At 38.4% G+C, this 16,201-nt stretch overlaps 1 protein-coding gene and 1 long non-coding RNA gene across 4 annotated transcripts in view; one reads left to right on the top strand and one right to left on the bottom strand.

The window, feature by feature from the left end:
• The window catches only part of THSD7B (thrombospondin type 1 domain containing 7B), a 395,203-nt gene that overhangs the window by 202,958 nt on the left and 176,044 nt on the right, over positions 1–16,201 (top strand). The window contains exons 12-13 of the mRNA XM_075609482.1: positions 843–975; positions 6,147–6,250. Coding sequence (XP_075465597.1) covers positions 843–975; positions 6,147–6,250 — 237 coding nt within the window. The remainder of the gene's footprint in view (positions 1–842; positions 976–6,146; positions 6,251–16,201) is intronic.
• Positions 1–16,201, bottom strand: part of LOC142499709 (uncharacterized) — a 76,359-nt gene that overhangs the window by 40,401 nt on the left and 19,757 nt on the right. For 2 of the 3 annotated variants that reach the window (XR_012802717.1, XR_012802715.1), the window contains exon 3: positions 10,875–10,937. The exons of the other annotated variant lie outside the window; for it this stretch is intronic. This is a non-coding gene — a long non-coding RNA (uncharacterized LOC142499709). The remainder of the gene's footprint in view (positions 1–10,874; positions 10,938–16,201) is intronic. 3 annotated transcript variants of the gene reach the window in all.

The following is a 16,201-nucleotide window of genomic DNA, read 5'->3' as shown; positions in this document are numbered from 1 at the left end:
TACTGAGGTCCTGTCCTGTTCTGGGGAGGTTATTATTACGCTCCTTTCCCTGCCACGTTCTCAGGGGCTATGAACTCTGTACAGTATATGGAGATCCGCTTCTGGCATGTCTGCGTTCCCTCTGTGGGTGCTGCATATATCTTCTGTCCATGATGTAGGGATCCTAACTGTTAAGGCTCTGTCCCTAACTAAAATACAATAAACAGGGGGGGCCTACTCTCTCCTTCACTGGGGGAAACTTTTCGTCTGTATGAAAACTGTACGTCTAAGAAGAATCTTGTCACTGTTAGAAATATGGAGTCACCATCTTGCCTAACCACTATTTCCATAGGATAGGGTTGATTATAAATTCACACAATTGCTTTAACACCCTCCCACGGAATTATATCTGCTTTGTAGTAGTGTACTGTTATGTACGGATATGAATAATTTGACGTATTGCAAGTACAATTTCAATATGTGCTCTTCAATTAATAGTTTTTCATCTTTTTTCAATTGTAACTTAGTTCAGAGGTGCTCAACTCCAGTCCTCACGACCCCCCAACAGGTCAGGTTTTAAGGATATGCCAGCACAAGTGGCTCAATCAGTGGCTCAGTCCTTTTGGGGGGAGGGGGTTTGAGGATTGGAGTTGAGCATCCCTGACTTAGTTAATAGCTCATTGGTGTTTTACTGAAGTTGAAAAGACCAAACTAGAATGAAGATGACATCATTAAAGTAATAATCATGTCACATTTATGCATCCTGCGATAATACAGCCAGTACAATGTATGCTCTGAAGGAAGGCTGAGATAAGGATATATTGATTTATTGGTTAAGCCTTAATGTCTATAATTAATTTTAGGCAACACCACCACTGTTAAACAGTCCCGCTACAGACTAATAATACAAGAAGCAGCGAACGAGGGACAGGAATGCCCAGATACTCTGTATGAGGAACGAGAATGTGAAGATGTTTCCATATGTCCAGTTTACAGGTACTGCACCTTTTCTATATACCTGCATCCACATATAGACTTAAATTGCACGCTTGAACTTGCAGCAGTGGTAAATGTGGAAGCTATTTCTGTATTTTTTTCTCTTTTTATGAACCGACCAACATAAAAAGCTGTGAAAATACAAAGCAACACAAAGTACAAGTGATAGCCTTCTTACATCTGATAGAAATCATCTGATGATGTGTCACTGGGGTTTGTTTGCGTTCCTTTGGATCAATATACTGTAAATACAAATATAGGATAAGTATCTGTCGTCTAAATGTAGCACAGTTGGAACATGATGGACGCATGTCTTTTTCCAACCTCACTATGTAACTATGTTACTATGTAACTACGTAACTATGTAACTACATCATCTGTACGTTAAACATTTAAGACATGTAAAACATAGTAAACTCATATCTTTACTCAGATCCCAGAGTGTCCAGCAACACACAAGGGATACAATAAAGTATGTGTATGTTAGTGTCATGTCTCGCCTGGTTATTTCCAACACATTGCAACCTTTCCCCACCACCCATAATATAGTTCCCATTTCTAATAGACATATTTTTCCTGGAGAAATGTAGATTCGTTGTAGGTTGTGATACTTTTTAGGGGACCAACATCAGAGTCCTTCATAAATGAAATGAAAGTGTATACGGTTATTGAAATCCCATAGGTTTCGTCTTCAGGGCTGTACATTTGAAAAAGAAACCTATGAGGTTTTGGAAGCTCTGTACACTATAGTTTCACCTACAAAGAACCCTAATGATATCCCTTAAAGGTATACCAATGTAAAACTAAACCGCCATTCCTACATTAGTGTCATTTTGTGCACACCTAAAATGGGACATTGATTTTGCTACTTGAGGTTCAGATTATTGGGCGTTTAAATGATTATTTTTTTGGGCAGTTACAACATTAACAATCTTAGGCAGAGTGAAAGGGAACTAGTCCCAAATATCAGGGCTCAGTAAAAAGATGGACAGTGACGTATAAAGTTTTAATATGAATACTCACTTGAAATGGGATAGAGGTCTAATTAAAGCTTCGTGAGACTCATGAGACCTGTGCATATAACTCCTCTATATATGGAAAGTATAATAGTCCCTGTGAGAAAGACAGACCTATGTTTCAGTGATCATGGTCATGTCTGTGATGCCACTGGGACAACGATTCTGGATTAGCACCATGTCGTGGTCATAAACTCCTCAATGAATAAAGAGTATGGGGAACTCACTTTGTAACAGCTCATCAAGATGCATGCATCACGCCGGTAGTAGTAAGGGAGAACGGTCCAAAAGGTCCATGGCGGAGTACAGCTGTGTGTGGAAAAAACGGGGGCTACAAACCAGCAAAAACGTTAAAAAGCCTTTATTCCATGGTGAGTGAGGGGTACAAAAACACTCTGACGCGTTTCGGGAGACAATCCCTTTGTCAAAGAGTATGCTCACGTCTGTCCGCGCTTCTAAATTTGTATGCGATCCCCCGCTCCCAACGGTGACGTCACACAGTTGGAAATGGCGCGAAAACCTCCATGGACAAATCTCATTGGCCGAAATTATCTACCAATGGACCGCCAGGTGAGGAACCTGCCTCCCGTGAGTGCGGTGGATCACAGATTCAAAGCAAAAACAGGACAGAAGAAAATACAATAACAAACAAGTGATAGGGTTAAAAAAATGTAACAAAACTGAATTTGTTAAAAACACGAACTAGATCTTGTTGTAACAAAGGAAGAATATATATATATAATTAATATATAACTATAGATCTGGATGATGAAAAGTAAGGAAATATGCATATGGGGAGTATATAAGGTATTCTATAATGCATAAATTAAAGCTATAAATAGAATACCAAAAGACACTTGCTGATATATATATATACACATCATATAAAGTATAATAAACAGCAGGAAGAAAATGAATATGAATGAATTAAAGATAAACACTATAATGCAAAAGGAAAGAAAACACAATTGAATTAAAATGAAACAAAAAAATAATATGATAAAGGTGAAACATTAAAGAATAAAAAATGAAAAGAAAAGAAAAAATAATAATGAATAATAAATAATAAATAAAAAATAAGTAAAAAGTGAAAAAAAGAAAAAAAAAGAAAGAAATAATAATAAAAAAAATTATGATAATAATAATACATATAAAGGATGATGAATCATGTAAACCGATAAAGTCATATAGATGTCAAATCTCAAAGACAATATATTATATCATAAAGAGAATAAACAATCAATTTGTAAGAACAGAACAAATCCAGTACATTTCTCTACGGTTTAAGAGGGCTTCTCTATCTCCCCCTCTAATACCCAAGTATATATGTTCAATTGCGCTGAATGTGAAATTATTCAATGAACCCAATGGACAGTGAATAAAATGACGTGCTACTGGGAATATTTCATCCCTGTTTTTTATGCTTCTCACGTGTTCACTCACTCTCTCTCTGAGTGTTCGGATAGATCTCCCAACATATCTGCTGCCACAGGAACATCTCAATATGTAAACAACGTATTTTGTATTGCAGGTCATAAGGGAGCGTAACTTATATTTCTGCTGGGTATGAACATCTTTAACATGTTTTATAGCTGTCGCATATCTGAATAATCTACATAATCTACAGTTACCAGTAAAACAGGGATGAAAAATTCCCAGTAGCACGTCATTTTATTCACTGTCCATTGGGTTCATTGAATAATTTCAAATTCAGCGCAATTGAACATATATACTTGAGTATTAGAGGGGGAGATAGAGAAGCCCTCTTAAACCGTAGAGAAATGTACTGGATTTATGCCCTTGGGACGTTGGCACCCAGGGGCATGAATCTAGACTGGGAATTAAAACATTTCCTATAAGACTATCTGTTCTTACAAATTGATTGTTTATTCTCTTTATGATATAATATATTGTCTTTGAGATTTGACATCTATATGACTTTATCGGTTTACATGTTTTATCATCCTTTATATGCATTATTTTTATTTTATTTTTCTATTTTTTATTTATTTTTCTATTTTTCACTTTTTACTTATTTTTTATTTATTATTTATTTTTCATTATTATTTTTTTTTTCATTTTTTATTCTTTAATGTTTCACCTTTATCATATTATATTTCCGTTTAATTTTAATTCAATTGTGTTTTCTTTCCTTTTGCATTATAGTGTTTATCTTTTATTCATTCATATTCATTTTCTTCCTGCTGTTTATTATACTTTATATGATGTGTATAAATATATCAGCAAGTGTCTTTTGGAATTCTATTTATAGCTTTAATTTATGCATTATAGAATACCTTATATACTCCCCATATGCATATTTCCTTACTTTTCATCATCCAGATCTATAGTTATATATTAATTATATATATATTCTTCCTTTGTAACAACAAGATCTAGTTCGTGTTTTTAACAAATTCAGTTTTGTTACAGCCAAGGAGATTTGTCCATGGAGGTTTTCGTGCCATTTCCAACTGTGTGACGTCACCGTTGGGAGCGGGGGATCGCATACAAATTTAGAAGCGCGGACAGACGCGAGCATACTCTTTGACAAAGGGATTGTCTCCCGAAACGCGTCAGAGTGTTTTTGTACCCCTCACTCACCATGGAATAAAGGCTTTTTAACGTTATTGCTGGTTTGTAGCCCCCGTTTTTCCCACACACAGCTGTACTCCGCCATGGACCTTTTGGACCGTTCTCCATTAACAATCTAAGGATAGGATTCCTTCCTACATTTTTGTTGGTTTTACTCATTTTGCCCTAAGAAAAAAAAAAAATACTACTGGATTAAAACAAATAGCAATGAGAATATTGTAGATTGGAAAATATTATTGTTTTGTAGCAAATGTGAAGAAAATCATTAAACCCACTTTCCTGTCAATGCCAGGCTTACAGAGTAAAAAAAAGTTTGAAAGTGAAATAGAAGTTGAGACAGAAATGGAAAAAATATTTCCCTGTATTTGTTAGTAGGTTTTTTTTATTTGTAAGGGTCAGAAGTATTTCTTGACTGAATAACTGTTTCTTTGGTTCCCATTATATGAGCAGATAATGAGTATGACTTCAGATGCATACAGCAGTCACTCAATTTCCTCATTGACTGAAAAAGAATTTCACATTTAAATGTGCCCTTATTTACTTCAGGTATCCAGCTTACCATCAGACAGAACATGAAAGGATTCTAATGTAGCTCCCTTAAGATCTTGGCTTATTGTGATTGATGTTGCATTTAAAAAAACACACCTGAGGAATTATTCTCTTTCAGCAAACGAGGGAGAATGGGAGAGAAAAAAAGTGCTTTCCAAGCCACCACATAAAAGCTTTTCACACGAAACCTTTAAAACTAGTAGCTCAACGTGTCTACAAAATTATGTTGTGTATCTTCTCATACAATATGTAAAAAAAAAAGAGAAGAAATAATCAAATGTAATTTAGGTGTCAGATGTTTGAGAATCAAAATAAAATGTACTTGTCGCTCTAATTACCTGAACCTGGCTCAGCTGCTTGCTCAGTGTGTGAGTATTTTATCTCTGTGTAATGGTTATTCTCCATCCACTTTTTAATAATGTTTTTAAACCAATTGCTTGAATAATGGTACGGATATTACTCATTTCTCAGATATATTACAAACATATACTTTAAATACAAAGTTTCATGGCTTGCACATTTCTTTACTTTTTCAAACAGAGCATGTGGATGTGGCTCATTAAATTCATACTGTATTTTCTCTCTTATAGCTGCCATTAGTAATACCTTGCTACACCCAATTACATGCAGAACACTGTTTAACAGAAACATATTTACCAGTGTCTGAAACCCATTTGGCTACGAGAGTTTGGTTTGGCTTTGTGTAGAAATGAACATTCTCCCAGCAACAACCATGGAGGCGAGTTTATAAAAATGTTGCCTTGAACACCGGCATCAGTAATAAGATGTTCACTGATTTGTGCTGAAGGGCTAAAACATGACAGTGATACTAAAATATGTTATCCTGTTGGGTGATGGACCGAATGATGTTCGGATGATCTTTTTAGTGTTCCATCATTCTACTGATAATGATTCATTGACCTCAACATGAGTAAACCAGGAGTAAAATACTCCCAAGCATATGTCTGTATCTGCACTTGTAATCATGATTCTGCACGTTATCATCCACAGATGGAAAATGCATAAATGGAATCAGTGTGTCCTAGTGCCAGACTCTGTGAGACAGGGAATATTGGGAGTCACCGAAGCTTGTGGTCCTGGTCTACAATCCAGAGGTATGATCTTTTCCCTTAATATAGACTTTGGATTTGTTTAATATTCCAGTCACACTACAACTGCAAAACTGGGGCAAATATTTGCTGTGGTCCTTTAAAAAATAAATAAAATGCAGTAGATATTTGGCTCTATTTTCTATCTTGGCAACTTTACAAATATAGATGCAGACAACGTTAGTGTAACTCCCAACGTGGGGGTGTGCGACGTATATGGTGCACGTTGTACATTGCAATTTTGACCTCTTAATGCAGTAAAATTATTCCGCATAACATTTCAATTACAGTGTTTATCAGGCGCCATCTAACTCTTATTATACTTTGAACTAGAGTTCACTAGTGAGAGGAGTGTGCCAATTACTAAAGTTATAGAAATGCTGAGCTGACATGATATGTGAATAATTGAAGTACAGTTGTACACATTAATCATTCCTTTATGTACTTATAGACAATACGCAGCATAGCTAATAATAATTTCATTAATCTATCCTCCATAATCCCATCCACCTTATTTATTAATATAATGTATGCGTTCAAGTTCTTGTCGCAGCACTTGAAACAATTTCCAAGGCTTAAGCCGTTAATTGTGGAAGTGTGACTATGCTTCCCCCTCTTCATTGCCTCTAACTACTGTACTTCCCTCGCATGGCGCTTCTCTGCATGCATTCCAATTCTGAAACATGCTGTGGCCTCTATCAATTCCTCTTTCTGTGATGTGTTCTCATGGACAGGCCCTCATTACCAACACTCTCAATCTACTGAAAGGGAAGTAAGCCGAACACCCTCATTCTGAATACAGTTTCTATCCTAGCAATCACTGGATACTGCACTATGAGTGCGCACACAGGAGTTTATTGTATATATTCACCCCCAAAAAATCCTACAGGGATTTTTGGCCTAAAAAGGCACAAAATGCTGCTTCATCATATATAGAATTACCCTCATAGTCCATTCTTGAAGGCAGACATGATTGCGAATTTTTATCCTTAGATGCAGTACAATAGATCAAAAGCCCCTTTTGCATGTGAAATGTTAAAAACACTCCAACGCACAGCCAGAAATAGAGTGGGCCCCACACCAATATACTGATAAAAATATAATGTTTTATTGGTCCATGTTTAAAAAAACAGAAGTAATTACCCTCCTACGCGTTTCGTACCTGCGTACGAAACGCGTACGAGGGTACTTACCTCCGTTTTTTTAAACATGGACCAATAAAAGATTATATTTTTATCAGTATTTTGGTGTGGGACCCACTCTATTTCTGGCTGTGCGTTGGAGTGTTTTTTCCTTTGGACTTCCCTTCATTCTCCTGGTTGTACGCCTATCAAGATACACAGGACTGGGGCAATACTAATTGTGAGTACATTATACTTATACTTACTTGAGGACTCTCCCAATGAGGCTTTAGGTCTGATTTTCTTTAATCTCAGCCTTTAACCTTCAGGGACAGAGATATCCCATTATTGGTGTACAAAGTATTATGGTTATTACTACATACCTCACTAGCCCCAGTACCTATCCTTTGCATCTTCTTAAAGGACTTATATCATTTATCAAGATTGGATATAAATGTTGGAGCGCATATCACTAATCTATTCTGCATGTCAAATGTTACATGGTAAATGTATGTATATACATGTACAGTTGTAAATAAGATATCTTGGTTAATGAGGTTGCAAGAAATGCCTTCAAATAATTATTTGTGAAATGATTTGTATATGCAAAAATGACAAGAGTGCACAGGTATTTTATGTGCAACAGTTATGAAATCCATTGCTAAAGAGATATCTGTACTTACAAATCTATTTTTATTTCCATGGCATTCACTTTAAAATAAAAGAACACATGGAAAATATTTATGCATGTCTGTATTTTATAGGCTACTACTGTACATAGTTACCCTTCATTGCTGTTGGCTGAATTGCATATAATCAAACACATCTATTTATCTGTATTGTATATAGTGAACATTTTGAACTATTTTAGTGTTCTGCAGATTTAACAATGATATAGTATGTCAATTTGCACTCACTGCAAAAAAATGTAACACTCACTAAGAAAAAGTATAGGAGCGCTGTGGTCTGTGGTGTGAGGCAGCGGTGCGCAAACTGGGGGGCGCAAGTTTTTTTTTGGGGGGGGGCACAGGCAGTTACAGAGGTCCCGCGCACTCCCCCCAGGTATTTAAATTAAATGCTGGGTACCGCGCGAGGCCTCTGCAACCTCTACTTTCCGAGGCTCAGTCGGCTCCTTGACGCGTTACCATGGCAACGCGGCATCAAATTACGCAGCGGGGTCATGTGACGTCATGGTTGTCACGGTAACGTGACATAAAATGATGCCGCGGGTCACGTGACATCACACAACTCCGCTGCGTCAAACGAAGGTAAGGAGGGGGGCGCACCATGGAGGAGAGAAGGCACTGGGGGGGGGCGCAGCAGAAAAAGTTTGCGCGCCCCTGGTTTAAGGCACAAAGTGAAGAAAAGACCTATTATACTTTTGTGACTATGCTGTAATATTACGCAATATATCTGCCTTCTTATTTCATTTAAAGATGACAACTAATATCAGAAATGTGTGCTTATTTGCATGTCATTCCCCAGAATCCCTGACTGCAGTGGAACTATTGTATGCTAAGAGATGATGGTGAAAAACAGGGTTGCAGACGTGTCTGAGACATGTGAATGTGCTCACAAGTGAAATATACGATATAGTGCCAACATTATACACGCATTACTAATGAAATAAGAAACAAGATGATCAAATAAAATATATCACTTAACACTGTAACTATGCAGCAATCCTTAAGTGTCTTTCTGTTTGCTACTGTAGTACTATGGGCATCATGCAGTAAGCGGCGAAAAGGCACTTCTCGCCCGTTTCCCGCCAAAAATGCCTACCCCTATTCAGTAAGGGGCGAGAAAGTGGCGAGAATAAAAAAAAACGCCAGTTTTGTTGGTGTTTTTTTTTTCCGTCAGTGGCGAGGCGAGAAGGCACTTTTCGCCTAAAATAGACACATTTTCCGCCACGCTGTATTCTAGTAGTGGCGAGTAGCTTTGCGCCGCTATTCGCCACTCTAGAATGGCGTTTTTATGCCGAATCAGCCACGCCAAAAAAAGTTGGCTAGTTGATGGTGAGAGGCTGCTGATGAGCGGCGGATCGGCACTTAGAAAAAATTCTGGCCTTTTTCCTGGCTGGGATTGATGCCGCGGATCTCCTGAGCTGATACCATTAATACCAGCACCGGAGCCCCCCGGCATGCATCCGAGGCAGGAAAAATGCATTTAAAGGCCACTTCATTACCTTAGCGGCTAACCGCTAGGGCAATGAAGGGGTTAACCCACCGTGCCAGGTTTATTGTGGGTAGCGGGGGTGGGTGAAGGGGGTATTTGGCCCTTGGTGGTTGTTTAGGGCTTGCGGGGGGTTGCGGGTGCGCTTAACCCCTTCACGACTGTAGCGGTTAATACTGCTACGGTCATGAAGGGGTTAAACCCTCCCACTACCCACCCGCAAGCCCTAAACAAACCACCGTTGGGGCTAATACCCACTTCATCTACCCCCGCTACCCACAATAAAAATAAAAATAAAACACACACAACAGCCCCACACTAAATAAATAAATAAATAAATATACTATATATATATATATATATACATGTAGAGGTATCAGTACCGTGTTAGCCGAGCTTCAATAATCAAAAAATAAATAGATGATACCGTTCTGTGGCTAACGAAATGCTTTTATTTGTGCGAGCTTTCGAGATACACTGATCTCTTCTTCCGGCGATGTTACAATGAATGAAGCAAGGATAACTTGAAAACAGTGTCCCTTGGAATGTTATCTGTGCTTCTCCTTCCCCCGGTGTGGATGTGTTTTATGGCTAGAGGTGTCAAAGGGTAACTGAAAGCAAGTGAAGAAAGAGTGTGTATGTGTATCAGTGTGAATAAAAATGAATGGAGAGCCCACAGTATAAACAGTGCTCTACACAAGGTGTGTGTGGAGTGAGAGGGATATAAATGGTGTGGGTGGGTGTGGAAATGTGAGAGTTTGTAGCACAACTAAAAGTGTGTGTGGATACTATGTGGTCCCTATTGGTGTATATGGATGGAAAAATAAGGAGTATTAGTATGTGTGAGAGACAGCTGTGTGTGCATACATATAGCACAGTATGTAAAGACATGGCCTTTAGCGCTCATGGGAAGAGAGTTCGCTAGTGTCAGTAATGACTCATAAAATTTCGATCTCTGTTTAGGCCACTGCTAAGTGTCCCGAACAGTTGCATAAATTTGTATTCATGCAACCGTCTCTCTTTCGGGGTTTTAAGATTACCTTTGAGTATGGCAACCCTCAGATCGTTCATCTTATGGCCAGAGTCAGAGAAATGTTCGCCAACAGGACTGTCTCTTGTTCCGCGTGTGATGCTGTGGCGATGCAGGTTCATTCTCTTGTTTAGCCCCTGTCCCTATATATATATATATATATATTACCCCAACAACACCTATACCCCCCCTAACATACAGTATAGTAATGGGCACAATTACTATTATCCACAAATGGATAATAGTGAATGTTCCAATTTAAATTACATAAACAACAATAAATACATTAAATACATATAGCACTCACCCAAGTCCGGCTGCCATGATGAAGGCCATCCTCATTTTCATCCTGCTAATGCCCCATCCGCTTCTGCAAAACAGAAACAAGAATAAAACATCCAATGTAATGTCCCCTAACCCCTTAAAGCTGCAGTTCAGTCAATATCCTGCATGTGTGTTTTTTTTAATAAATTAGTTCTGTAGTAAGAAAAAATACTTTTAGCATTTTCTGTTTTTAAAAAAACAACTTTGAAAGACCAATTTTCTTGTATTCTATTTTAACAAGCATTTGCTAAGGCACTGCCCCTTCATGTCCTGTCACAAGCCCTGGCACACCCCTTTGTCAGCCCTGCCCTCCCTCTTGCACATGTCAGTGCAGGAGTGCTCATGAATATTCATGAGCTTCCACTGAGAGAAAGAAGCAGAAGAAAAACAGATCCCTTCACTAATGATGTCACCAAATTTCGCCGATCAATACATAGAGAACGAATTGACCGGCAGCTATACAGTTCTTTAGGTAATTAGAGATTGCACACATGAAACTATTGAAGTAAAAAAATTAATACAAAAAAAAAAAAAGACTGAACTGCAGCTTTAATCATTATAGCGGTTATTAACCGCTACAGTCATTAAGGGGTTAACCCACCCTCACCCACCACTCGGGAGTACTACATACCCTCCCACACTAACCCCCCACCCAGTGAGGCCTAACCACCCTCACCCACTACCCACAAGGGAGGCCTACCACATACCCTTGGGGCCAATACCTCCTCCCCCCACCCCAACACATACAGTACAATAATGTGCCAAATAACTATTATCCAGATAGGGATAATACATTATTTGGCCATTATTAAACACATTAACTAGCATAGTAAAATAAAGAAAATTCTACTGACCTCATCAATAAGAAGGCCCCGTCGCCAGCATCATCCTTGTCGTCCGTTGCCAAAATAATACATAGCCAATACATTGCAATGACATTCACATATCAATGAACCCCTTAATCACCTTATCGGGTACTAACCGCAAAGGTAATTAGGGGGTTAAGCCATCCTGGCCACATACACACACTTCACACATTCCTTTGTACAGGGGCTTCATCATGAAAAAAATAAAATTAAAATAAAAGTAACAATATATATATATATATATATATATATATATATATATATATATACACACACACACATGATGATCCAATATACAAATAAATGTCTCAGGGTTAACAAAAACATGCTTAAATAAACATACCACTTCTCCATAACATCCACAATGAAATACAATGCTATTTCCTAAACAAATCAAATGTAATCATCCAATCTAAAGCATCAAATGCCATCAAAAGCCTCAAATTCCACTCTAAACATTGCATTTACATTGTATACATGATGCATAATATTTAAGCTACATGTAGACGCTGCAAATCAATGTTAACAATACAATATTCCAAAGAAAATAACATAACATCAAAATAAGTGTCCTATGTAATCCAAGAAAGTCACCATCAATCAATTTGAATACATTAATTACATCCCAAAACAATTAAAATAGCATCAATACCAATTACACAATTAACTATAGAAACCGTTAAAGAGAACAAGTTACCATCATACAAAATAGGACACCAAAAAATACAATATACAAAAGCAAGCCTCACCATTACCTAAAGTACAGCATACAAGCCCAAAAATTACATCTATCTAATTATCAAATACATTCAACACACATCTATGCATAGCAGCATAGCCAAAATCATTTCAATTAATGCAAAGTAAGCTTTTAAAACACAATCATTTCTTACCCTGTATGTATATATCTCTCTAGACATACATACATAAATACATACAGTGGCAAGAAATGATGTACCCAAAAAAAACCAACACATGTAAAAAACAAAAAAAAAACCAAGTTAATAAAATACATTTCTTTTGTTCACTTACCATTACTTGACCCACTCACCGACTCACGTTGAACAGCTTACTCGCGAACCAATCCACGAACAGGAACCCATAAAATAATAAACTTTTAAATAATAAAACAAAACAATCCACGGGTCTTCTACTTGTAATCCATCTTCATCTGTATTCTTCTTTTTTTCAGCTGCGGCTCTGTTCCGGGGTCTTCTTCCCGTCTGCTGCCATGCCCTTGTCTCCTTCTTCTTCGGGAGGTCCTTCCTCCTCGGCGCCTGGCTTCAAAATGAGGCGACATAGGCTTTTAAAGGCCTATGACGTCACATTTTCATCATGGTTCTCACGGCCCTGATTGGGCTGTGAAAAGTACGTGCTTTTGCCGATGAAAAAAAAATATGATGACGTCACTTAAAGGCAATGAAAGCACAGCCAATCAGAATGGCTTTGCTTCAATTGCTTTTAAGATGACGTCATTAAAACAAACATGGCCGGCCTCACATGGTACGGCAGCCAATCAGAGCCTGGGAAGTCTATCCCTACTCTGATTGGCTCTAGTAGACCATGTGACAGATGCTTGGGGGAGAACGGATATGACGTCATTGTCACATGGTACTAGAGCCAATCAGTGTAGGGATAGACTTCCCAGGCTCTGATTGGCTGCCGTACCATGTGAGGCCGGCCATGTTTGTTTGCCTTTAAGTGACGTCATCATTTTTTTTTTCATCGGCAAAAGCACATGCTTATCACGGTCCAATCAGGGCCGTGAGAACCATGATGAAAATGTGACGTCATAGGCCTTTAAAAGCCTATGTCGCCTCATTTTGAAGCCAGGCGCCGAGGAAGAAGGACCTCCCGAAGAAGAAGAAGACCAGGGCGTGGCAGCAGACGGGAAGAAGACCCCGGAACAGAGCCGCAGCTGAAAAAAAGAAGAATACAGATGAAGATGGATTACAAGTAGAAGACCCCTGGATTGTTTTGTTTTATTATTTTAATGTTTATTATTTTATGGTTTCCTGTTCGTGGATTGGTTCGCGAGTAAGCTGTTCAACGTGAGTCGGTGAGTGGGTCAAGTAATGGTAAATGAACAAAAGAAATGTATTTTATGTAACTTGTTTTTTTAGTTTTTTACATGTGTTGTTTTTTTTTGGGTACATCATTTCTTGCCACTGTATGTATTTATGTATGTATGTCTAGAGAGATATATACATACAGGGTAAGAAATGATTGTGTTTTAAAAGCTTGCTTTGCAATAATTTAAATGTTTTTGGCTATGCTGCTATGCATAGATGTGTGTTGAATGTATTTGATAATTAGATAGATGTAATTTTTGGGCTTGTGTGCTGTACTTTAGGTAATGGTGAGGCTTGCTTTTGTATATTGTATTTTTTGGTGTCCTATTTTGTATGATGATAACTTGTTCTCTTTAACGGTTGCTATAGTTAATTGTGTAATTGGTATTGATGCTATTTTAATTGTTTTGGGATGTAATTAATGTATGCAAATTGATAGATGGTGACTTTCTTGGATTACATAGGATACTTATTTTGATGTTATGTTATTTTCTTTGGAATATTGTATTGTTAACATTGATTTGCAGCGTCTACATGTAGCTTAAATATTATGCATCATGTATACAATGTAAATGCAATGTTTAGAGTGGAATTTGAGGCTTTTGATGGCATTTGATGCTTTAGATTGGATGATTACATTTGATTTGTTTAGGAAATAGCATTGTATTTCATTGTGGATGTTATGGAGAAGTGGTATGTTTATTTAAGCATGTTTTTGTTAACCCTGAGACATTTATTTGTATATATTGGATCATCATGTGTGTGTGTATATATATATATACATATATATATATATATAAATATATATATATATATATATATATATATATTGTTCCTTTTTTTTTTTTTTTTTTCATGATGAAGCCACTGTACAAAGGAATGTGTGAAGGGTGGGTATGTGGCCAGGATGGCTTAACCCCTTAATTACCTTTGCGGTTGGTACCCGATAAGGTGATTAAGGGGTTCTTTGATATGTGAATGTCATTGCAATGTATTGGCTATGTATTATTTTGGCACCGGACGACATGGATGATGCTGGCGACGGGGCCTTCTTATTGATGAGGTCAGAAGAATTTTCTTTATTTTACTATGCTAGTTAATGTGTTTAATAATGGCCAAATAATGTATTATCCCTATCTGGATAATAGTTATTTGGCACATTATTGTACTGTATGTGTTGGGGTGGGGGGAGGGGGTATTGGCCCCAGGGGTATGTGGTAGGCCTCCCTTGTGGGTAGTGGGTGAGGGTGGTTAGGCCTCACGGGGTGGGGGGGTTAGTGTGGGAGGATATGTAGTACTCCCGAGTGGTGGGTGAGGGTGGGTTAACCCCTTAATGACTGTAGCGGTTAATAACTGCTATGGTGATTAAGGGGTTAGGGGACATTACATTGGATGTTTTTATTCTTGTGTCTGTTTTGCAGAAGCGGATGGGGCATTAGCAGGATGAAGATGCAGATGGCCTTCATCGTGGCAGCCGGACATGGGTGAGTGCTATATGTATTTAATTTATTTATTGCTGTTTATGTATTTTAAATGGACAACTGCACTATTATCCATTTGTGGATAATAGTAATGTTGCCCATTACTGTTTTGTATGTTGTGTATTGCAATGTTTATTTGGGGCAATTGTCCCCAATAAACATACTATTATGCCTTAACCCCTTCATTGCCTTAGCGGCTATCCGCTATGATAATGAAGCAGCATTAATGTATTTTAATAATATTGTGCGGGAGCAGGGGGTCCCCTGAGCTGAACCGCATGGATTTGTGGCTCATAGACCCCCTGCTTCCTGAGTTACAGGCCCCGGTTTGGGGCATCGGTTGCAGTGTCGACGCCATCTTTATTGCGGGCACGTAGCGTATGGGACGCTATAAACATGGCGGCGACACTGCCCACCCGATCACACATACCGGGGCCTGTAACTCGGGAAGCAGGGGGTCCCTGGTCCACAAAGCAATGCGGTTCAGCTCAGGGGACCCCCTGCTCACTGTACAGTATTATTAAAAATATATAAATGCTGCTTCGTTACCATAGCAGATAGCCGCAAAGGTAAGGAATGATTGTGTATTGATATGTGTGTTTTATTCATAGTGTAGATGTGCAGAGGGACTCCGGAGCTGAACCGCTTTGGTTTTAGGTCCGGGGACCCCCTGCTTCCCGAGATACAGGCCCCTTTATGGGGTGCCGGTATCACTCTGCTTTGTTTACATTCCGCGGTCACGTGTTCGGGACCTTTAAATGCAGAGGGATACCAGCACCTCATAAAGGGGCCTGTATCTCGGGAAGCAGGGGGTCCCCGGACCTGAAAACAATGCGGTTCAGCTCCGAAGACCCCCTGCACATGTACACTATGAATAAAATTGTATATAAA

Source organism: Ascaphus truei, chromosome 7 (genome assembly GCF_040206685.1).
Source record: "Ascaphus truei isolate aAscTru1 chromosome 7, aAscTru1.hap1, whole genome shotgun sequence".
Taxonomy (NCBI): Eukaryota; Metazoa; Chordata; class Amphibia; order Anura; family Ascaphidae; genus Ascaphus; species Ascaphus truei.
Note: the sequence above shows the minus strand (reverse complement) of the source record. Positions and strands in the feature narration are given on the sequence as shown.